Genomic DNA, 25,718 nt, shown 5'->3' with positions numbered 1-25,718 from the left:
CCCTGAAGAAATCAGCAGACTATGCCTCAGTCTTCTTGCATCCGATGAAATGTCCTCTGAAACGGAAAGCTTTTTCATCAATAACATCAGTATATTACTCACCTTTCATCCAATAACTGGTATTATCTCAATCTAGCTTTCCTTAGACAAAATGGCGCAACATTTTTCATAACTGTGCATTCAAAGAGTTTCTGATAGCTATGTAATCAAAAATGAACGAAATACATACATATACAAAAGAGTGTCTGTCATGTTTGGCATTCCTGTTTACACTCACCGTTCATTGAGGCAGCAATAGATGATTGGATTGTACATTGTAGAACTCATGGCCAGCCACATAATTGCCAAGTATATCTGCTGGATGGCTTTCATTTGGAACAACTCTTCGTCAATATGCTGTAGCATAAAAAATATGTGGTAGGGCAGCCAGCAAACTGCGAATGTACAGACGACAACAATCATCATCTTCACAACCTGCAAAAAGAAAGGAAAAGATTAATCAAATCAAAGTCATACAATAGCTTTATACTCAATCAGCCATGTTTCCGACCCTGGGCCAGATTCAGGGAGGGGGTGACAACAGCAGCGCCATAGTAGACATGGTACTGCCCCGCTGTTTCATTGCTGTGCTGCTTCGCAAAAGCAAAAGTAAATTAGACCCACAGGCTTTTAAAGAAAGTGAAGGTTCATGGGCAGAAACGCAAAAAGTAAAGAACCTAAAAGATGTTAACAGGAGATGCAAAAAGAAAATAATTAAATGTTTTAAGTGCCTGCCCGCACATTTTAGCACAAAAACAGTAGTTTTTAATATGAGAGGAATCATTTTCCTGAGCCTGCAAAGGATGATATTCTTTTATTACAAAGGGAGGATGAAATAGCTCTCATCTAAAATATTTGTGTTAGAAATTGGGTTACTGGTTGATTAGGGTGCTCTGGTCAAGCAGCAACCACAATCCTAGTCAGGGTAAGGCACAAGAAAACCTGAAATTAACCTGTACTCAAATCCCTGGTAGCCGGCATAGAGCAGTCAAGTTTAACTTAGAGGCAATGTATACAATGTTTGTGCAACACTTCAAAGAGTAAAAAATATACCGTAATTTAATGAATATTAATAAATCAAACAAGACCAAAACAACAAACATCTAATCAGTAGAACCGTAGACATTGAATTTGAAAGTTTTTAGGGGAAATAGCACCAAATGGTACACAGTGGCAACTGTGGTTATCTCGTTGTCATGGACCGGGACAAAGTCACCCGTTCAGGCAAAAAATGAAGGCGCGCGGGCCAGCTACAGGGACACGGTTTGGCCCACTAAACAAAAGTAAAGTCGATCCTGATTTGCAGAGCAATGAGCGGATCTGCTTCGAAGATGCTTTGTGTAGCTGAGGTGATACAATGGTTCCGTGATGCGGCGAAGCTGTGGTGCGAGGTCCTGGTGAGCCAACATCGAGAATCCCATTGATGGGCTTGGGAAGAGAAGTCCGGTGTCGGTGATGAGCCGCATAGTTGGGGTGATGCATCAATTTCAAGGAGCTGCAAGGATGTGATGCAGAGTCCAGCGTTGATGAGAGATTCAGGGGCCTGCACCAAGGGTGCATCGCACAGTGGCACTTCTGAAGGCGATGCTCCTGTGGCAGCAATACAAGTTTTGTCTGATAGGTCCAATCCATGCACCAGTGGAGATGCATCGGTTGTGCTTGTGGTTGCACTGCCCAGCAGATGCAATGAGTCAGTTCCGCTGGTACCACAGATGCTGGAAAAGCACCTTTAGCCCACTTCCAAGGGTCCAGGACTGGGATAAAACCACTTGGCAGGGCAGACTCACATATGTTAGAGTCTAGGTGCAGATGCAAGGTTGTTGGAAGCCTGTTATATCTCTGAGCTTCAGATCAGGAGGCCAGTCAACTATCACTTGAAGTCATTCCGGGTTCAAGTGATGCAGGTCCAGTCCTTCTCACCCAGGCAAGAGGACAGCAAGAAGCAGGTCAGCACAGCAGGGCATCAGTTCCTTCAGAACAGCAGTCCAGCAGAGTGACCGTTCTTGTAGCAGCACAGCAGTCCTTCTTCTCGGCAGAGTATCCACAGGTTCAGAAGTGTATGGAAGTGGGGGTGTCTGAGGTCCTCGTTTTATACACAGTCATGGCTTTGAAGTGGTAAGAAGCTTCTAGAGACATGCCTTTGAAGTGCACAGATGTCCTGGCTTCCCTGCCTCTAGACTAACTACAGGGGTTATGAAGCCCTTTGTGTGGAGACAGGACCCACCCTATTCAGGTATACTTGAGGATGGCCCCAGCTCCTCCTACCCATCCTGCCAGTGATGTCCCATCCAGTCACACCTAAGATTCCATTGTGTGTCGCTATTTAGGAGGAATATACAAAGCCCAAGTGTCAGCTACACCAGTCATGTGACCAGAGACAATCTGCAGACACCAAATGGCTAAGGCAATTAAATCGCAAAGATTCTAAAAGTGGCATTTTCATAATTGTAATTTAAAATTCGACTTCACCATAGATTAGGATTTTAAATTAGGATTCCAGAGAAACCACACATGAACCAGTTATCTATTCCCATTTGGAAATTATAAAATGTAATAAGGCATCACCAATGTTATCCTATGTGAGACATAGGCCTTTTGGTATTGAATAACGAATGTACGAGTTTTTCATTACCAGGCCATTTAAAATTTTAAAGTACATGTCCAACTTTTTAAATGCAGTGCACCCTCCCCTTGGTATTAAAAAGGAAGCTTTTGGTCTGGCAAAAGGTTCATTTTACCAGGTCGACATGGCAGGGCAAAACGGAGCATGTAGGTTCTGTAATGGCAGGCCAGTGACATGTTAAAAGTGCTACATAAACGTGTGGCACAATCAGTGCTGCAGGCTCACTAGTAGCATTTAATTTGATGGCCCTAGGCACATGTAGTGCTCTCTACTGGGGACTTATAAGCAAATTAAAGATGCCAATTGAGGATAAGCTTATGTTACCATGGTTTAGGTAAAGAGCACATGCACTTTGGCACTGGTTAGCAGTGGTAAACTGCCCAGATTCCTAAAGTAAGCAAAAACTAAAGCAGCACCACAGTCAAAAACAAGAGGTCAGAAATCAAAAAGTGAGGGAAACCACACCAAGAATGCCAGTATATTCACTTGCAGTATAAACTTAGCTGATAACGCTTATCTCCATTGCCCCTCTTTTATTGTATCATTTTGTCTGGTCAAAACCTGCCGATGAGCTAAATCAGTAACTAATTAGAGATTGTCTGTCTTTGGATGGTATTATTCACATTCTTGTGCTTAATTATCTTAAGATGTTTTGTATGAAGTTGGGTAATAATTATTATTTTACAGAGCCCATGAATTGCAGAAGATTGATGGGAAAGAATTTAGGCGATCCTAAATCGAGTTACATGAGACTGATCAGGCTGTGGAGGGACTCACCCAGAAGGTTATCTTGGCACTGAACAACAGATGTTCATTGTCATTCAACAGTACTCATTTTATTGACCTCAGATGGATGAAATGCTCACTAGATACATCAAGATTTGAACTTTTAACCATGATGTTAAACACCGGGCCCTGCAGTGGGCACATTAGTCCACTAAGCTACCAGACCCAAGTGAAACCTATGTCACTCTGCAAAGTGTCATAACACATCTTAATTTGTATCATACTACATGTATCAGCATGAAGTCATTATACAGTGTGCCACAACAAGTTGGACCCCTTTCAAGTTCAGACTGCTGTACTGTCATGAGAAAGATGGGCTTTTCTCAACATGTTCTCACTGCACTGTGAGTCATTAAAGCTGGGATAAAACAAAGTGAAGTTCTATAAACCCATTTTTGTTAAACTCTGTTTTATTGGGCCACTGCGTGAAGGCAGGGGGCAAGATGATTGTCACTTAAAGCCACTGATGGATGGTTCTTAAACTAATTCTGCTCATATTCCTGAGGAGCACCTCAGTTCCAGGATCTGTCAATGCGAGAGCTTTCCATGAACCAAAAGTGACATCTACACTGAAGTGACATTGTCTCTTCATGATAAATGTGGCATGTGATGTACTGGCATTCCAGGCTAATGCTAAAGAGTTGCATAATTGTGGTTGCCATGTTTGCCGAAATTTGTAGGTATCACGTTCCTCCGTATGTCTTTAATTCCTGGAACTGTTGACTAAATGATTAGATGAGTGGATTACAATAGCAGTTATGATTGGAGATTCTGACTGTATTTGGCTGAATCTGCTGCTTTTGGTTTGCCGTATCTGTGCATTACTACATCACACCTCCACCTCACCTTTTTAACAATACCGGCACGGAGGTCTATTAAAATTCCTTTTATTCTTCACATGCTAGGTATTTTTTAACACTCACTTACTACCCACTCCTGACCCTGCCACTCACCACCTCTCACACTACACATAGTGGTTACGTCAGTGCACCCGTGTATCCGCTGGTTAGCAGCACGCCGCGTTCTGTAGAGGGGCGCAAAGAACCCTATGAGGAAGCATGACACCAAGGGACCTTTTGGTGTGTGAGGGGTATTTAAAGAATACAATGTGCTTCCCATCCATGTAGGAAACACATCCAACCCAAGACCACCTGGGTTCTATCGCCAATCTCTTGTGGGTGGATACCATTTGTTTATTAGTTATAGCGAGGGGAGGTCAAATCCTCTCCCTGTGTCCGTCCAGACACACTCTCTCTCCACTCCCTCCTTTGGTATTTATGGTTATCAGAGTAACCATAAACGTACATCACATTAAAACTGACAGAATACAAAAATATCTCAGGATGGAAGAAAGCATAAAAGTATATAGAAACCTCACAGGCAGCAACATATAATGCAACAAAAATCAGAGTATAGGATTGTCACCAACATATAACAAAAGAAAAGGTTTCAGTCGTCCCAGTTTTTGGATGTCCCATGGCCAGCAATGATACAATGGAGTAAAGAGCAAGTGCCAAAAATAAAAAGATGAGCAATACTCACAGGATGATAATAAATGCAATAATGAGAGGGTCTAAAATTGAATAATTCATTTTAAGGTTAAAGAGACCACCACGATTTAAACAGCATTAAATTAATTCTGTTGACCGCACGCTTTAAAACAGAACATAATTTAATACAATTAGACTGTGAGCCCAACAGTTGCATATATTTCAAGGCCAGTTCGAGCATCTAATACCGTTTCCTAATAACTGGAATTAAAAACCCTTTACTAAAATCACAATAAAATGGACAGAAAAAAATTAAAGAAGCAGACTCTGGGGTAAGGATTCATTGCCTGGCCACAGCAAGATTTTAGAGGGGTGGGACTGGCCCAAAGGAAAGACCAAGTGCCATCTGACAGTGTGTTAGTAACATCCCATCCCAAGAGCAGTCAATCCACTCCAAGTATGGTTCTCAGTTAATATAGTAATAAAACAATTGTGCTCCATAAACAAAAAACCCTAATCTAAATTTGTTTGAATAGAATGAGAAAAAAAGGTGTCAGTTAAGAAACCCGATTAATTAATGCACAAGCAGGACGCCTTTGTATAAAAAGCTGAAAGCATTCTCAGTTCAAAGATATCAGCAGACAATTTAGAAAAGTCTAAGTAAAGCAGCCTCCCATGAAGAAAGTCATCAGAAACTCAAAGGTGAGTCTCCAGTCAGAGAATTGGAGAAGGAATTTGCTGTCTACTCTAGGAACACGCACTGATATAAACACAATATTCTTTGCTGCAACACTATTTTCTTTTATCCTCTTCATCCTCCAATAGAATATCAGCAAACTCCTAGGACTAAGCAAACTCTCTTTTTTTCTCATAGGATCACACTAAGCTTTCAGACATTAGACCGTGAAAAGTTACAGCTTTGATATTTTGTGGTCCAGACAGTTCTTCCCAAAAATCATTCTTCCGGCCGACACCTCTCCTCCCGGTGAGAACTCCCTATCAGTTGTCTAAAACATAACAAATGCCTATTCACTAGCTGACAAAAGGCTTCTGGAAAAATCATCATTTGTGAGAAAAAGCATTGTGTGCGAACAACTATTCAGTGTGAAAAATTGGCTTTCAGTGCTATTGCATTATTTGTAAGTTAACATGGCATTGACAGTTAGGCTAACTTAAACAGGCACTTATGTTTTTGCAGGCCTATATCATTTAAGTATGATTACCTACTATACGTTTTGCAATTAGAATGTCTTTACTTAAACATAAGTTTTTCATATTATTAATAAAATACAATTTACATCAACATTATTGTAACACTTTCCCAAACAGTATCACTGTTTGATACTTAACCCAGTTATCCCCTTCTATCCTTAATTCTGGTAGCACCACTATTCTGCCTTCTCGTCTCCACCTGCTACTGTGCCTATCTCCACTATCTCTATTGTTCCAGTTAACAGACCTCTCCACTCCTGTGTGGCAGATCTTGCATGCATCCATACTGGGTCACAAAAATGCTCCAGCATCTCCTTATAGATCTGAATACAATACTTCTGTCTACTCTGCTACAGAGGTAAGCTGCCCCACAGTCAGTCCAATAACCATACTTTCTGCTGTTATCTTGAACTAATGCTTAGCCCTGCTTGAACCAAAAAAAAAAGATAAATCTAGTTGTGAGTTATAAGACCCATCTGGGGGACAGAACGAATCCATGACCATAATGGCTGATGTTAAAACTAAGAAAGGAAGGCCTAATTTAGACCTTGGACTATCTACCACAGGTTCACCTACTTTGAACGTAAGAGTTTCAATAAACAACCCTAGGGGAGGAATCTTAGTCACTGAGTTGCAGCTCCCAAAGGCATGGGACGCAAACAAAATGTGGAAGTCCATGGGGGTACTGGGAGTGGAGCAAGATACCAGGGGGAAGAGCTCACACACACAATCTATCAGGGATCTTTCTGTACAGATGACAAGTGAGAATACCCACTATGAAATCTTTGACTTGCACCTGGAGCGCAATAAAACATCTTACAATCTCAACTCAGCAAATTGTGGCTTTCGGATACCTGATAAATGAGAAGCCAGCTAAAGGAAAGGGACAGTGAATTGAATAGAATAGATACTCCAAATTCTGTTATTATATCGCTCTCAGGGTCTATGAGAAACACTCAGTATATGGAGAACCATAGCTCTCTCTCGAATCTTAAGCGGTCTGCAATTCCAAAGGAAGATCCAGGGGAGAACAAACCGAAGGGCCTGTGGAATAAATGTAACCTTTAAGAGCTGCTATAACTGGGGTGGGAGATAACCGCCTCTCCATCGGAAGGGTTGGGAGAGTTTTGGCCAGTCCACATTACGCATGTAAAGTGGAGTTCTGCCCTAATTCCACCAACTGCTGCTTGGCGGAACTTTTGCTCACAGGTGGCTTGCCAACCTTAAATTGTCTAGCACGAGGAAAAACTGCCATAACCTACCATGATTTTCGGGCAGAAGGAGAGCACCCGGCAGTAGTGACAATTCATGGTGAGAAAGCTGCAGCTCGAGTATACAATGTTTTCGAGCAGCAGCAAAGAAGCAGCGCCCTCTGGCGTGCCGTGTGGTGCCGTTCACCCAGATTTTTCTGAATGGAACAAGCTCATGATGTTACAAATCAGTTTGAGCAGCGCGGCGTGCCGATTTCCATCCGTTCGCGGAACTCCACGGAATCTAGCAGAGTGTTCATGTAACTCCGTGGAATTCCAGGGAGTTCCACGGAGTGAAGCTTCGTGACTTTCACCCACCCCTAGTTATAAGTAACAATTTATGACTTAATATTCAGACACCCGAAAATGCACAGAACAGCAATTGTTCCTAGACAGCCAAAAACAATGAGATGAGCTTGACCATTACAAAATACATTTTAACCGGCTGAGGAGATATGTCTGTTGGGAATAACAAATTGTGCGAAAAATATTTCAGTTTATTTGTGGACAATATTTAAGGTTCCACATGAGGCACAAGGGGAGCTTCAGGACAATAAGAGATAAGTTAGAAGTGAGACAGAACAGGACAATGGATATTTCAATACGAGGGACATCTATAGAGAGGCCCCTTTGCCTGCTGAGTTAGTTGGGGCTCACCAAATAGGTCAAGAGCATGAGGCACCTGATTTAAGGACGTAGTGGAGCTGCAACCAACACCAGCTATGCTGGTGAAAAATTTGACTTCAGTCTACCATAGCCCCCTGCCTCCGACCACCTATAAGATTGGTGGAAATTTAGAGTAGTGTAAAAATAATTTGCATGTGGGGATATGCATAGTATTTTTCTGGCCCTTACTGAGTTCACGGAAAGCACAGTTTTTCGAATTTCACAACTCTCTATAAACTCCTTTATAAACTCCTTACTGGGGGGTGTCAGCTATATAATGAAGAAGTGAGAGGATGTGGCCTAATGGATAGAGTGGTCGGCCTTGGAGCTGGGAAATTGGGGTAGAGTCTCAGCCGGGACGCACAACATCCTGTGATTCTGGGCAAATCACTTATTCTTCATATGCCTAACAAAATGAATGTGTGGGTCTGTAATCCAACTGGTGCTCATGTAAAGTGCTGATACCTCTGGGTCAGTTTGTGCTATATAAAACTCCCCTCCCAAAAAAAGTGCTCCAGGCAAAATTGTATTTTGTCTACTGGTGCACTCCCAATGCATTGAAAAAATAAATTAAAAGGCATTTTCCGGTGATTTAATATTACACAAGATGATTTCCTAATGCTGCTGCTGACCTCACCTCAAGAAAGGATCCGTCCTAGATATAACTGTTAAGAGTCTCAGGCCCCAATTCAGAATAGTGAGGGTATTTATTGCAAACAGGAAATATCATTACTCCGGAGTGGGGTATTTACAAGGTGCAGTAACTATCAGCTATTTCAAGGCAGAAATGAGGCACAAGTGGAATCAGGCAGAAGCAATGTATTTGCAGTTTCCTTTGTTAAGGGGTGTAATTTCCCACTCACTTACCAGAAGAGAACAAGACAGTTGTAAGCTACAGAAATGAAGAAACCTCGTTCATAGTCACTCAAAATAACAGCACCTGCCAAGTCAATTTGCAGGCAAATTATGAACATATGAAATTTAGATTAAGACTTCCATTCATTAGAAATGTATCCTCAATCCATTTATTATACACAGAGACAACTGAGTGCAAAATCCCTTCAGCTTCAGAGTTCTTGCCTTTTCTGAATGTAACTATCCAAGCATGTCGAACTGTGCTGCATTTTTAAAAGAAATTATTCCATGTTTAATTAAGGGCTGGGATGTAGATAAGATAACATTTTCTGGGCATACATATATTTTCAATCAAAGCAATCAAGGGATCAGGGGAGTACATGCAATTTTCTCTGGATGCAAGCGAGAGATCTTCTTGCATATAGATAAAAGCGCCGAACGTGGATCGTCGTATTCTAGCACTAAATATACTAGAAAGAGTCGAGCGGCGATTAGCTTTCTGATATCAATAGATTGAACCGTTCAAATAGAAGTTTTCTATCAATGTTGGATGAGAATCCTTAAATGGGAAGCGGAAGTATTTTTTAAGACTGCATTACTTATTCACTGGGGAAATGTATTTCTTCGTTAAACAAAATAAAATAAAAGTAATTCGTCACAGACTTTGCACAATCCACGTTTGTACTTTGTATATATCACGTGTCTGCGTTAGGGTGACGAATGATTGATTTTTCCCTAGAGGAACTCCATCCACAGATGTTTCAGTCTATAGCTACTGCTGTTAAACCTAAGAGACACCTTATTTTGCAATTGTCAAACCTACGCCACAGAAATGTCAGATGCGATAAGGTATAATTTTGTGATTGTCTCCCTTATCCCATGTTCTTTTCCTACTTAATAAATCTGGAAGAAGTTGAGACCCAGCTTAGAGAGTGGGGAAGCAGTGTTAGTGTTGATTTAACCACGCGTTCTGTGGCCACTGGTGCACTCCTGTCCTCTTGGCCTGTCTCTTCTCTGACTTGGGGGCTGAAATGGTGGCCTCCTTCAGGATAATGGGGCATATTATCAAGAAACTGCGTTAAAATTATCGCCGCTTTAGCGTCAACATGGGCTTCTATGGGAATTCTCAAGGGCATATTATCAAGCCCATTATCGCCGCTTTAGCGGCAATTTTCTGCCGCTAAAGCGGCAATAATTTTAACGCCGTGCTTGATAATATGCCCCAATGTTCGCTGGGCAGCCTCTGGGAGGGGAGCCAACACCAGCACTCAACTCCAGGACCGGTGGCGCTTCTGTTTGGCTGTGGTCACACATTAAGCAGTGGCAGTTGTGACCTCTAGGCCAAATTCATCAAGGTGATGTCTTTGGCGCAGATGTGGCCTCAGGGACTGACCATGGCTTTCTGCTTTGGCGGCAGTGTGTTTTTAGGCCTTGGTGGAATTTCTTTCAGGCTGGAGTAACTGGAGCAATTCTGCGTTACTCTTTGATGAGGAATTACCGATCATTATGCAATGACTCCTCCTTGCATAATTAAGAGTAATTTGGGGGAAAAATCCTAACACAAGGGCACATCGAGCAAGCGCAAGCAGCCGCTCGTGCTAACTATTTATGTTCTGTTTCATTTAGCGCTATTTCGTAGCACAAAATTCAGCCTCACGTCCAGTTTGGAACACAAGTGGGGCATTTTTTAAGCTACAAAATAGCATCACATGCAGAATTACTCTTCTTGTGTAATTCGGGGTAATCCCGGAAGTTTTAGGTATTTTGGCGTGATTATGTTACACTAAATTATGCAAGTTATGCCCATCCTCAGTGCTTTCCCCCTCCTCCTGGGCAGAAGCAGCAGCATTTCGAACACATGGCAGACTCCTTGAGATTCACAGGGATACATGCTTTGATTACAATCTTGATAAGGCTCACTCATAAACTAGGCTCAGAGACCTGCTGACCCTTTTATAGCACTGATTACTCCTTGCTCACTCTCTTGGGTGTCAGCTTTTTCTGGGGCTCCTTGTGTCGGGAAGATGCTGAGTTTCTTCTCCAGGACGATCCCGCCTCCTGCAGGGCCCAACATACTCCTTTCCTCTTTCAGCAGGCATACAGGCCTCTATGCTTTCCAGGTAGACTCTTAGCTCCTCCAGAAGGCAGTGTTAAGTTCGGGTGATGCCCCTCAGCACTGGAAGGCTGGCTGTGAAGCAGACACCAGTAGTGTTTGCGCAGAAGCATCATCATCAAGATATCTTTATTTCGGCAATTTGCCTTAAAAAGTACATAAAAAAATAAATATATATACAGACAAACTTGGCACAGAATGAAATATTTCATTACAATACATTAAGTAATACATAGTCCCCTTCTCCTGTTCCACATTGCAAAGAGGAATTTAGAAACTGCAAAAACTATACATTCAGATGTGTCTGTTTTTAAAATTCTAAAAGCATGGCTACATTGCCGAAAACCCATGTTTTTGCAGATAGGCACTATCCACTGCTTCCTAGCTTTTGTGTATGCAGGGCAGAAAAATAATACATGGAGCTCATCCTCTTTAACACAACTACAGCCAGGGCAGGTCTCAACAGAATTTGATGCCCAGCTGCTAGTGAAAGCTCGCAGAGGTAGTGTGCCGTATCTCCATTGCAAATAAAGTTTTCTTGATGGTATAGGATAAATAATATCCATAAAATTCTCAAATTGGTAAAAATCCTTGACACTTAAAAAAGATTTAGTTAAAACTCCAATATTAGGGGCAGTCTGCACTCTGTTTTGTTTCTCAGCCACATAGATCTTAGTGAGCATCTTCCGTGAGATCATCTTGCAGCTTAGTTCCGGTTCATACCACATGCCATCCAGCCCGAGTTTGATGCACTGGGATTTTATAAACACAAACCAAGGGATTTTTGGTACACAGTTGCTTGCCAGAATTTCCTTCAGCTCTAATCTATAATACAATAATTCTGGTGTAGTCCACAGCCTGTGCCAGTACCTAAGGGGCTTCAAAGCTAGTTCATCATCCATCGACCTCAGATTCAGATCCATCCTCAGAGGATGCATCGGAGTACTCTGTGGAAGTGATAGTAACTGTCTGATGAACTTGTTTTCAATTTTAAGAAGTTCCAGCCCAGGTAGGTGCCCCCAAAGTTCTGCTCCATATAGAATTGCTGCCCTGGCCTGGCTCTTATATACTTCAAGCGGGGGTTTAATTGGTTTGTATGTGGACGTGTTGGAAAACTTAAGGATACCCCCAGCATACTGGGCTAATTTCAGCTGCGCCTTGGCAATTTGTGGAGCCCATGAAAGATTTTCGTTCAGCGTTACTCCTAAATAATCAAAAGTTTTTACCCTTTCTAGCTTTGATGAATCAAGTTTAGGGTTTGGCCGTGTGGAAGGTGAAGGATTAAACACCATATACTTTGTTTTGTTCACATTAATTTCCAGGCCTCGACCTCTACAGAAGTCCTCGAAACTGTCAAGGACACGCTGAATTCCCATTGGTGATTTGGAAAGTAGCAGGGTGTCATCCGCAAACATAATTGCTGGCACCCTGCTACCTGCCAGAATTGGGGCGTCATTGTTAAGGGCGCTATTAAGATGGGAAATCACACCATTGACATATAGGCAGAACAGGGTGGGTGCTAGAACGCACCCCTGTCTCACCCCTCTGCCAATGGGGAACTTAGAGGTTAAAGCCCCGTTCTTCCCATGACGCACCTGGGCAAAATTGCCCTCATGCAACTTGATCAGTATTGTCAGGATTGGTAGGGGTACCCCCAGACTGACCAACACGCCCCAAAGTTTCCCTCGGGGTACTAAATCGAAAGCGGAGCGGAGGTCCACAAATACCATGTAGAGGCTGCCACCCTCGATCTTTGCTGTTTTCCAGAATAGTAATAACAAGCGAAAGATTTGGTCCATGGTAGAGGTGTTCCTCCTAAACCCCGCTTGGTATTGGCTCAGTATAGCGTGCTCCTCCATCCAGTCCTCAAGTCGTTCAAGGATGAGCCGCGCAAAAATTTTTTGCGGGACATCTATGAGGCTGATGGGTCTGTAATTAGCCGGTAGCAAGGGGGAACCCTTCTTGAAGATAGGAACAATTTCTGCGCCCAACCAAGTGCAGGGCACGTTCATTCCTCTCAAGATTGCATTAAATAAAATGCATAGGTATGGTCCCCAGATCTCCATTTGGTGTTTAAAGAGGTCTCCCGGCAATTTGTCTAGCCCAGGGGCCTTGCTAGGTGGAATTTTCGAAATGGCATTAACAACTTCCTCAGGCGAAAACTGTATGCAATCATAGGAGTCATTCAGTGCTGATAGTGCCGGATATGTGTCCATATCAACTTCGATGGCATACAGGGCTCTAAAGTGGTCTTCCCAGATACTAGCCTCTATATTAGGCTCAGTGGCCGGTTTAGGATCCCCACTTCCTGTGTTGATTATAGACCAAAATTTACGGGCATCTCTCTGTTCTAGGGCGCATGACAGATCGGTCCATTTTGCATGGTCCCAATCCTGTTTGGCCAGCTTCAGCATAGCTTTATAATGAGTTCTCTTGGCGGCGATAAGAATCTTATCGTTGCCTTGCTTTACAGCCCGAATCAACTCTTTTTTTGCCAGGCGACAAGCATCATTATACCAAGAGGAAAGGGGGGTCCTATTCTTTCTTTTGGTTGCTGCTGGATTAAACATATCTGACAAGATACTAACGAGATTCGTATGCAGGGCCTGCAGTTTGATATTAAAATCTGGAGAAGGTTCTTGGGTTATTAAAACATCTAATTCGATAAAACACGGCAAGACTGAATTATACAATCTTGCCAGGTCCTCAGGGGATGCCTCCACCTTGTCCCACTTGACCCTGCGCCGGTCATTGGTTAGGACTAACCTGTCTACTCGGGCATCTCTGGGTCCTAAATCCTTCGGTTGTGTGACCGGAGAAGCCAGCTCCAGCCTCAGCAAATTGTGATCACTGTCGTCCCTTGCGATAATCTCGAGGTCGATAACCTTTGGCCACGACTGTGTCCGAACCATAATGTAGTCTAGACGCGATTCGTGGCCCTTTTTGTTGTATGTGCACCTGGAAGGAGTATCTGAATTGGTGCGTCCGTTACAAGCCCTGATTGAGTGGCTTAGTGTGAGGGCCGTTATTTGGACCGCTAGAGGGGACCAGGACCTGATGTGAGGAGATTGGACTTGCGGAATGGACCAGTAATCATCCTCAGTTGCAAGTGCACCATGGTCCATCCCCGGTAAGGGTTCAAAGTGGCAGTTAAAATCTCCTGCTACTAGTAAGGACACATCCGTAGGGATGGAGTACAGAAAATGTGATAGTTCGTCGACCGTAGTAGACTCACTAGATAGGCTGACAGGCCTCGAGTAAACATTCACAACAGCCAGCTTGAAATTATTGGGCCATTTCAGGATTACACACTGTATATCGTCCGAGTGTGTGCTAACAGACTCGGCTGAACAGCCCAAGTGAGTTGCCACCCATATGGTAAGACCCCCAGACGGTCGACCCTTACCCCCCCATCGTGCAGGTACATGAAAACCCGCAAATCCCATTCTCCTTTCCTCAGTTCTTGCCCAGGTCTCCTGGAATAGACATATGTCCATTCCATCGATAAACGTTCCCCATTCACCGCTCACTACTTTACTATGTAGGCCCGCAACATTCCAAGACGCAATTACCATGGATTCAGTGTTCATAGGTACCCTGGTATTACAGTCGCTCCTAATTGTAACAGTACTGTCACATAGGTGCGGCTCTATAACCTCTTGCACGTCTGGACGCCTAGCATCAGATGTAACCTCTTGAAGTTCAGGAGGGAGTTCAGCAGTATGGGTGTGTTTCTCTATGATAGTGGTTGAGAGCCCATCTATTGTTGATTGGCCTTCAGCTTCATTGACAACCCGACTTTTGCTGTTATTCTGAGTTTGCGCCGCTCCCATTACCCGATCAAGTCAATCCACGTGGTCCAGACAGCTGTATCTATTTTGTGTTAATATTTTAGGGGGTGCTGGTGGATGGTCAAATGGAGCCCTTGGTGGCCTTGCTCCTCCTCTATGTTGTACTAATGTCCAGCCATTCTCCCTAGCATCCCAGCGGGTCGGTGGGTAAAAGTAAGACAGCGGGTGAGTTTGGATCAGTGCACCCTGTCCCTGGTACCTCCAATTGCAGATATATTCAGCAGTTCGGGGGTCTTTAAAGTTTACTAGAATACAATCACCTTTGATGTTTTTTGGGCCATGACCCACCCACGATGCTCTGCGTACCATAAGGATTTCGCTAGTGATGCGTTCTGGAAGTGGTCGGTATTTGTTAAGCCAATCTATTACTTTATTTTTGAGGGAGGGGTATGATTCTATGGTTGAGATTGGGAGCTCGGGGACTCCAACCAAAATTGCCACATAAGGGCTACATTCTGGTGGCAAATCTATGGTACGTTCCTTGGGGAGATACCCCTTGCTCTCCATCTGATCACCATTCCCTTCATTTGTGTTGGCATCCCCCTTCCCCATTTGAGTGGTTGGGATAGTGGCTGGGTTTGTTGCTGTTAGTATTTTTGGAGGGACAGGCGTGTTGTTAATTGGATCTAAGTCAGACTGGAAACACCCATTTTTGGCAGGAAGAGGGCATGGATTAGGTATATTTGGAATTAGCTTGCTCTGTGTATCCAACGCCACCTGTTCTAGCCGTAAAAGCTGCTGCTCAATACGAGACAATCTCAATTCCAGGGGATTAATAATAGCACTCAGAAGAGCAGTTATAGTGGCATTTATCTCTGCTGAGGTGTCATGTATCTCACGTGGGGTTTCACTACTAATGGGAGTTGCTGCCCTAGTTCCTAAGGGTATAGGTGGGCCCTGGACTAAAGCAGCTGCGTGTTGGGCTGTTATAGTTGAGTCAGTTATCATCTGAGTACCCGTATGACCTTTGGCAAATTTCGCTTTTTTTCCCCCCGCTCTCGACACCGTAGTCAATTTCCTTTTTGGCATCGCTCCCTCACGTCTTCCTCGCAACTGGGGGAGACTTAACCTCTCAGGGGAGCTTAGCATTGTTGACGCTAAAGTAGAATCTAGGGCTTGCTCAGATGGGAGGGGCTGCAATAGATCTGAACTGCAGGATGCATTGTCCATGCATGAGGGGCGATTATCTGGTGTTACTCTGCTAGGAGCATTTGGAGAGCCTACATTAGCAATATGACCCAAGGAGGATCTTTTTGCAAACGCTATGTCTTGGGAGACTCTTCTTTCCATTAATATTATCCCCTGGTCTATTACGGAATTTGCTCTTGTTATAAAATTGTCCAGAGTTCCTGTTAATACAGTCCTGCTTCTGGTTGATGGTGCAGCCATGGTGCGTTAATCAAGGAGCAAAAATAACAGTACTTACAATCCTCCTCGAAGCCAATACAGCAAGCAGTATCAGGGATGACAGAGGGGTGGCCCGGTCCGGTCTTGATCGTGCTTGAACGGGCTTAAACGGGCCCGCCCTTGGCCCGGGCTTGGACCGGGCGCCGCCCGCGCGCGTCCCGCGCTGCGGGAGGTGCTTCGGCCAGATAAGGCCCACCAGCGAGGTCACGTGATACGTGACAGCGTCAAACGCGCTAAGGCTTCTGGGGGGTGTAGTTCGTGCCTCGCGCTGCCGTTCCCCTCACGGCGTTTCTGGGCAAAGTGATGAGGAAATGAGATGGTCAAGGCAAGATCAGCATGACAGCCGCTTCCCTCACGGCGGATGTAGGTTCGTGAAGATGCGTCCCGCGCTGCGGGAGGCGCTTCGGCCAGATAAGGCCCACCAGCGAGGTCACGTGATACGTGACAGCGTCAAACGCGCTAAGGCTTCTGGGGGGTGTAGTTCGTGCCTCGCGCTGCCGTTCCCCTCACGGCGTTTCTGGGCAAAGTGATGAGGAAATGAGATGGTCAAGGCAAGATCAGCATGACAGCCGTTTCCCTCACGGCGGATGTAGGTTCGTGAAGATGCGTCCCGCGCTGCGGGAGGCGCTTCGGCCAGATAAGGCCCACCAGCGAGGTCACGTGATACGTGACAGCGTCAAACGCGCTAAGGCTTCTGGGGGGTGTAGTTCGTGCCTCGCGCTGCCGTTCCCCTCACGGCGTTTCTGGGCAAAGTGATGAGGAAATGAGATGGTCAAGGCAAGATCAGCATGACAGCCGTTTCCCTCACGGCGGATGTAGGTTCGTGAAGATGCGCAGAAGCTTCTAAAGTACTCTAAGGAGGAACGCCTTTTCTTGGTCAAGAAGAACTTAGGTCTTGAACAAAGTGGGGTGGTTAGTTTCAAATGTTTATACACCAGTGCCAGAAAGCAGATAAGGATCAACTGCCTGTGGCTTGAGAAACAATTTGGGTATATCCTCTTTCAAACATCATATTCAGGCTGCTCTCCAGACAAGGCATTTGTGCAAAGTCCACAGCCTGGGGAAGCTGTCCTCATCCTCTATCATGTGCTGTGCTAAACATGTGGCATTCAAAGTTGATCTCACATGCCCCAATATTCAGATGCACACAACATGCAGAGTTCTACTACAATACATGTGCTACACATGCGCAGCACACTCAAACACACTCAACATGCACACAGGAAATCAGTGCAAGGTTCTGGGATTCACATCACAATGACACTTTACACCAGTGAGGCCAATACATCGCAAACACCCTCATACCTGGATATAGTCTAGGTACACAAGAGAGTGCACATCATGATAAGCTGCCAACACCACTAAATATGATCAACCCTGAGCCTATACAATAGTACCTGAATATTACAAGAGTTCCTATGGGGCACCCTTCCAGGCCAAAGGACAGGTCCAGGATCTCCTACTGTCATGGAGAGTCATAGTAATAATAATAATACCCTTCATTGTATGCGGCTATTTAAAACCAGTTCAATTTGCTAAAACCATGGAATCGAAATGCACATATTAAAACAGTACAATCAACATTTGAAACATATAGGGAATACCACACTGGTTAGCTGATAGAAAGGGGTGGCCTCAAAAGTACTATAACAAGGGTGCAGCAACAAATTATTCCTTCGACAGGACACCATCAGAGTTGTGACACAGTGAAAGGCTTCAATACAATAAGGGGTACAATCTGTCCAGTCAGCCTAACAAAAAAATCCTTTAAAAGTACTTAAAAAACACACCAGAATAATCTTTGAAGTGTGCATGTCTCATGTTGATGACAACCCAGGCATGCCTACGTTTGACAAAGGGGCTCTAGCTGAATGCCATGACCAAAGGTGGACGCCTTTTCCGATACCCGCTTTAAATGCTGATTGACTCAAATTACTGGCCCAAAGTTCTTTCACATTCAGCAATTGGTGGCAATCCTCAAAGAACCGATGATGTGCTTGGGCCTCTAGAGCTAATTTCAATCCATAGCAATGCCTCTAGGCAACCAACCCGGGCCCCCTGCAACTTACGATACCGGTTGAGGTAGGCACTAGCTGCCCGCTGGTCAGGAAGGCCTGGTTCCAACCTGATCTGGGCAGCAGATGAGCCAGAAAACCCTTTTGTATATCTTCATGAGTTTATGCAGCAGACTATTGTCCCTACCCAGTAAAATGTCCCTGTCATAGGTCAATGAATGAGAGATTTTCACCCTCATGACTTCCAGCAGGGATGAGATGCTTGGCCCCAGTACTGATTTTGATAATTTTGATAGATTTACCTGGAGGGTCAGGGCTTTTGCTATGACTTCTTTCCGTTGCTTCACAAAAAAAACCCTTGCAACTATATGCGCCCCCAGGTACTTGTAAGATTGATGCAATACAATTTTATTGTCACTATAAAGCCAGCCACCTGCCTGATATTTTTTCCCACTAAACGTTATGACTTGTGTTATCTTTAAATTCATCTCTCGGTTGTTAATGGTCATAAAATGTGCAATTGGTTAAGCAGCTGTTGAAGGCCTAAGCTTGTAGGGAAATATCGTCAGTTTACAGATGGTTACTGATCCGTCCACCTCCGATCTTTGGGGGGTGTCGATTGGTGGCCTCAAAGAGCTGTGATAAATCCGCAACAAACCGGTTAAAAAGCAGAGGGGCTAGCATGCATCCCTGCTTCACTCCCCGTGATTTGGGGATTTTCCTTGATATGTGAGTATCATCTCCCAGTTTAATGCACATCCAAGTATCGGAATGTAGCTAGATTATGGCCTCCAAAAGTTTTGAGGGTAGTTCTCATTTCTTTAGTTTGACCCACAGAGTCCCCCCATGGTACTCGGTCAAGCGCCGCCTAAAAGTCAATGAAGCAGCAGTGTATCAGGGAATGTAGAATTGTTACCTTATCTTTCAGAATTGATATTGCCATTACATTGGTTAGAGTGCCAGATTTTGCCATGAACCCTGTTTGGTTCATTGGGATTAGCTCCTTTTGCTCAAACCACATCCATAGATCCTCCAGAAGCAAGCTGGCATAGTATTTAGCTTCATTATCAATGACCGCTATTAAGCTATATTTATTTAGATCAGATCTGCAGCCTCCCTTATAAATCAGATGGGTTATGGCACCACTCCATGATTAAGGCATTGCTTACCTCCTCAGGCATTAGTCAAAACAAACTCCTGTTGAGCTGTCCTGCCCAGAATGTGATGTGCTGTTTGAAAAGTGTCTAAGGCAGACCATTAGGTCCAGGAGCTCCCTACATTTGTGTCTTTGATATTAGACTCTCTAAGCGTCTTGTGTGAAATGCCATATCCCTGGCTGGTGGATACAAAGGGTCTGGATCTTGGGATGGGCTTGAGTAGATATCACAATAATGCTTTGGGTGCCCCCATCACACTGACAGACTTCCTCCTCCTTTGCCAAAAAATGCATAGCAAGGAAAGATGTCCATTCTGGTTTTGTAATGTTTGTGCAGCCCAGCCCGCTTTGGCCATTCATTTGCCTATTCACCAGGCCCCAAAGATTCCTGGAATTGAGATTTTTGCTAGCGCAGAGGAGTGTTGTCCGGAAATACTCTAAATGTTTTCTTTTTTCTGTAAAGATTCCCTTCTTGTAAATCTTTTGTACCTGCTTGAATACATTTGCTCCTGGGTTCTTATGAACACTCCACAGATCCTTGTTACAGGCTTTCTTTAAGTCCTTAATCATGATTAAAGTAACGGTTAAGTTGGAAGAACCATACCAATGGACTGATCGATGGCATTCTGCAAGCAATCAAATGAAAATCACATCGAATAATAATGTTAATGTTAATGTTAACTGCTGCTTCTATAGCGCATAATCACCATCAGGTCTCTTAGCGCTTTGAGAGAGGGGGCTAATACCCAAAACCCACTGCAGTCCCCAGGACCATGCGTGACAGATGATTAGATGGAACCTAACGCCTCCCTGAACAGGAGCGTTTTGAGGCGTCTCCTGAAAGGGAGGAGAGCGCACTCCTTATGGAGGTCATCAGGTAGTTTATTCCAGAGTAGCGGGAGCAGGACAGAGAGGGATCTGCCTCCCTTGGATTTTGTATTGAACCGGGGAACTGCCAGCAGGCAGCTCTCAGCGGACCGAAGTTTACGGCCTGGCACATAGTGTTGAAGACGCTCTTTAATGTAGGTCAGGGCCTGGCCGTAGGTTGCTTTGTGGGCAATACAAAGGCCCTTGAATTTGGCCCTCTGCTTGATTGGGAGCCAATGAAGCTTGTGCAAGAGAGGGGTCGCATGTGCCCTTCTGGGGAGCCTGAAGATCAGCCTAGCTGCATCATTCATGGTCACCTGTAATTTGTTTGTTAGTTTTTCCAGTAGGCCGATGTATAGGGCGTTCCTGTTATCTAATCTGGACAGGATGGTGGCTGATACTTTGTAGAGCTGCCATCAAGAGGAGGGAGGCAAGTCTCCGCATCTGTCTCAGCAGGACAGTGCATGTACCAGTCACGGACGCAACTTGGTTGGACATAGAGAGGTCCGTGTCTATCTTAAAGCCCAAGATTTTTACGGTCGTGACCGGCGTAGGGGTTATGCTCAGCTCTTGGGGCCAGAAATGGTCACTTCAGGGGGTTACCTTCCTGGGGATGACTCGGACCTCAGTTTTGTCTGGGTTGACCTTCAGAGAGTTTGTCGTCATCCAGTTCACGGTGTATCTAAGAATATTTTGAACCAAGGAAGGGACCTCCTGGGAGTTGTCGATCTGGAAGATGAGCTGCGTGTCGTCCGCATAATTAAAGACTTGGCAGTCCATGCGCCCCAAGGAAGCTATTAGCGGCTGGAGGTAAATGTTGAAGAAGAGCGGGGACAGTGCTGAACCCTGAGGGACGCCACACGTAAGGGCGCCCCTTTCGGACACCTGCTCCCCAAGCTGGACCCTCTGTGACCACCCGGAGAGAAAGGATTCCAGCCACTGGTAAGCCACCCCGCAGATGCCCAGCTCGGCAACGCGGGCTAGAAGCTGCGCATGATTGACTGTATCGAATGCTGCCGACAAGTCTAACAGCACCAGTGCGCACGGTTTCTTCTTGTCGGCCATGACTCTGAGCTCATCAAGTACTGCTAGCATTACCAGCTCTGTGGTGGGGCCTGAAGCCCGCCTGCCGCCCTTGGAGTAGCAGGTGTTCCTCCAGGAAGGCCGCGAGTGTTTTAAGGATATGCTGCTCTAAGACTTTCTCCAGGAAGGGGAGCTGGGAAAATGGTCTGTAGTTTTAAGAGTGGCAGCAGCAGCCCTGGGTTTTTTCAACAGGGAGGTGACCCTGGCTTCCTTCAGGCCGGAGGGAAGGTAGCCTGTCTCCAGGGAGCAATTAGGTAGGGCGAGGATCTGTCTTTCAAGACCTGGGAGGGCCATGCGAAAGATCCTAGGAGGCCAGGGATTTGCTGGTGAGCCTGATTTGATATGGCTCATCAGGCCTGACAGAGAGACTAGGTCTAAGTTGGGGAAAGAGGGGAGCTGGTTAGTCTGCGTAAGGGGCGTGGGGTACTGTTTAGGTGCGGCCTGATGGGTCGGGGTGCTCTCAATCTCAGCTAGGATGTCCATGACCTCATGCAGAAAATAGGTCTGGAAGGTGTTGCAGTCTACTGGTGAAGCTGTGGATCCTAGTGTTGACATCTGGCTGAGGTCTTTTAATATTTTAAAGGTCTATTTCTGTTTATTTGAAGATGTGATTCTTGCCTCATAGTATTCAGCCTTCCTAGCCATAATGGCCTTTTTATATGATGTAAGCAAGAGTTTGTGGGCGGCAAGATCCGCTTGGCTATCCGATTTCCGCCACCTCCTCTCAGCTTGCCGGAGGGTTTGCTTCCTGCCCCTCACTTCTTCATTGAAACAGGGGGCGCCTTTTCCTTTATCTCTAACTTTCTCCCTCCGTGCCGGCGCTACCTGATCAATGGCTTTCTTAAGGCTAGTCCGCTCTTTAATCAGGGACCCATTATTGGCCTCAGCTTCAGTTAGGTGCTTAATGCATTCTGCCATGACAGTGTCACTGATGGAGCCACTCCATTTAAGATGCTTGAGATGCTCAGTGCGTGTTCCTGTGCATGTGGCACTTGCCAGGGCATGATGAGATAAGTTGGATGTTATAGTAGTGATTTGTGGGTGATGGGCGCTCTCTATCAGTAAAACAATGTGGTAGTTTTATATAAAAGGGAACATTTTTGTGTTACAGATGGTGTAGTAAGATTGGAATAGATTTTCCCATCGGTTCTTGACCATTTTGGAGGTCTCTCTTGTGGCAACCGCCCGTGCAATACTTTCATGCCCACGCTGATTAGTTGCAGGACCAGGTATTCACCAAACAAGCTTTGTGGACAACCCCTTGGCTTAGATTGTTTGCTGATGTTCTGGGCACTCCCTGTAATCCAACAGTCTGCTGGGTGTGGTCCCTGGCTAAATCAAACAACATTTTTATTAAACGAGTACGTTTTGGCCTCTTCTCCATTGCACTTGGGTTGATGTAAACGTTAATCAACAAAAGGGAGGGCCACAGTCTCCAGTTGCTGATTTTTATTCCTAGTAGCCAATTCTCCTGTAATGTTATTGGATCAATTTTCCCACTTAGTTTAACTGAGGTATTTATGGATTTCCCGCCTTTTGTTCTGCTGTGCCTATGCTCACTGATTACGGGCTTCCAGTACTCAATGTAGCCTTATATTGGGCATCTCAACTCGGCCCTTGTTTCCTGCAGAGCTATGATTTCATAGTTGTTTAAAAACAATTATATCTAGAGACTGTAGTTTCTGAAGAATACCATTGATGTTTGAAGAGCACAGGGACAGTGCAGGCGGATTGTAGTGAGGGCATACCCAGGGGTTATTTCAATCAGAGCGTCTGTGAGATAGAGCGGCGGCCAGCCAGTTCCAATCTTTCCCTGTGAAGTCAGTGGTTAACACCATTTGTTTGCTACATTTTGTGACGACACAGCCCTGGGCGTTTTTTAAGATTGAATACGGTTTCTTCCTACAGGGAACTGTGGGGTTTGCAGTTTACCTAGTACAGTAGGATAACCAATCTTTTTGAAGGTACTAGTCTTGACGCCTCACGTGTTAAATATCTCTGATTTGGATAATATTAACTGCGCAAGGGTTGGCGGAATGAATGTTGCTAATGTGGGTTCTGAGGTTTGAGAGCCTTTGGGGGTGGGGGAATTCGATTGATATAATATCACGTGACTCCAAACTACTCAGTCCAGGAATGGTCTTCCAGAACCTTAATATGTTCCCCCTGTTTAAAATACTGTGGGGGCCTTGCGAATGATACTCTGGGGGGAACAGCAGCTTTGTGTTTGCGCATTGAGAGGCTGCTTCCTGCTGTGGTCCACAGGGCCTGAGTTGATTCTGGTCCGACTGGGGCAATACCAGCTGAGCCTCTTGTGAATCACAAAGTGAGTGCTCGAATTTATGTGTGGGCTCCAACTGGGGGATCAAAGGACCCTGGTTATTTGTTATTGTTCCATGAAGGGTATCCTTCCGAGTCCGAACTGGGTTGCTCTTAACAACAGTGAGGGGTCTGATTTGTTTGGTGGGAAGTTCTCAGATAGTCAACTGTCTCTGTTCACATGAGCCTGCAGTGGCGGTCCATGCTGTTGCTTCTTCTTTGCTTATGCTTGAGTGTCTGTGCGATTGATTCTGCCACTGTCCACTCACACCTGCGTTGGCAAACCTTGACACTGTAGCTTCTTTGCATGCACCTGATTGCCCGGGCAGCTGACTCAGCCCATTACCAGGAGGGCATTGCAATGACTTAAGTCCAGCAGGTGCTGCGTCAACCTGCAAGGTCAGCGTTAGAGTAGGCGGTGACTGTTGGGGGCTGCTTTCATTACCATTGAGTTGAGCAGGCTCTTTTCTTTTGCTCGTAAACAGCGGAAACAAGTTGCGTTTTGCAGAAGAAGTACAAATATTTGACTTGTTTCACTGTTTTCTGAGTCTTTTCTTTTCCTTCTTACTGAGGGGGATCGGTGACAAGGAATCATTAGCTATTTCCCCTGGGCTGACTTAATCCCTGAAGATGGAACCTCCACTAAATTCACGGATAATGATGCCCCTGGCTGCTCGAAATATGAGTTTAAAGATGGAATATTTGTGCTCCTAGGGCAACAAGATGACCATTATTTATCCAGGGCCATTACTCCAGGGAGGTAGTCGGCGCCATCATGGGTCCTAGTTGCGGCAAAATTTAGACTGCCGAGGTGCTGAGCTTTGACCGGGGCCCTTCGGATTGCATATTGGAGCTAGAATGTGTATAAAAGGTTTCACCATTTTCAGACATAAATGTTTTTTGAGAGGCTACCCCCGTTGGTTGATGATATTGGCCAGGCCCACCGGGAAGTCTAATAATTTCTGTCAGGACAGTGGTGAGAAATATCAGGAGTGAAGATAGGCTTTCTATAATAGGAGCAAAAACAACAGTTGATGGACAGAATGCAGAACAATGTCATACATCCACCCCAGTACAGAGATCTGGGCCTAAATCCATCATTTTTTTGCTCACTATGCCATTCCAGGTTGAACCCAGCCATATGCAAATCAGTCTTGACCCTATGCCTCATGGAAACAGTCCAGCCCGAACTGCCAAGCCAGGTCCTCCCTGGACTGGACACAAGCATCCTAGGACCTGTTTCGGGGTTTCACCTCTCTTCAACCAGACCCATGTCTGGGCATACCCGTCTCAATCGGGGTGACAAATGCAAAAACAACAGTTGATGGACAGAATACAGAACAGTGTCATACATTCACCCCAGTTCAGAGATCTGGGCCTAAATCCTTCTTTTTTTGCTCACCATGCCATTTCAGTTTGAACCCAGCCATATGCAAATCAGTCTTGACTCTGTGCCTTATGGGAACAGTGCGACCCGAACTGCCAAGCCAGGTCCTCCCTGAACTGGAAACAAGCATCCTAGGACTGGTTTCGGAGTTTCACCCCTCTTCAGCCAGGATAGCTTGATTCCAGTGGCATGGAGAGCACGGGACCCACGTCTGGTCATACCCGTCTCAATCAGGGTGACAAATGTAAAAACAACAGTTGATGGACAGAATGCAGAACAATGTCATACATTCACCCCAGTACAGAGATCTGGGCCTAAATCCATTGTTTTTTTGCTCATCATGCCATTCCAGTTTGAACCCAGCCGTATGCAAATCAGACTTGACCCTGTGCCTTATGGGAGCAGTGCGGCCCGAACTGCCAAGCCAGGTCCTCCCTGAACTGGAAACAAGCATCCTAGGACTGGTTTCGGAGTTTCACCCCTCTTCAGCCAGGATAGCTTGATTCCAGTGGCATGGAGAGCACGGGATCCACGTCTGGGCATACCCGTCTCAATCGGGGTGACAAATGCAAAAACAACAATTGATGGACAGAATGCAG

At 45.1% G+C, this 25,718-nt stretch overlaps 1 protein-coding gene across 1 annotated transcript in view; it reads right to left on the bottom strand.

Moving 5' to 3' along the window:
* Nucleotides 1-273: 273 nt before the first annotated feature.
* TACR1 (tachykinin receptor 1) overlaps nucleotides 274-25,718 on the bottom strand; it is a 1,899,293-nt gene continuing 1,873,848 nt past the window's right edge. Inside the window, exon 4 of the mRNA XM_085633481.1 lies at nucleotides 274-474. Within this exon, the coding sequence (XP_085489607.1) occupies nucleotides 274-474 (201 nt within the window). The remainder of the gene's footprint in view (nucleotides 475-25,718) is intronic.

The sequence above is a fragment of the Triturus cristatus genome, chromosome 11 (assembly GCF_964204655.1).
Source record: "Triturus cristatus chromosome 11, aTriCri1.1, whole genome shotgun sequence".
Taxonomy (NCBI): Eukaryota; Metazoa; Chordata; class Amphibia; order Caudata; family Salamandridae; genus Triturus; species Triturus cristatus.
Note: the sequence above shows the minus strand (reverse complement) of the source record. Positions and strands in the feature narration are given on the sequence as shown.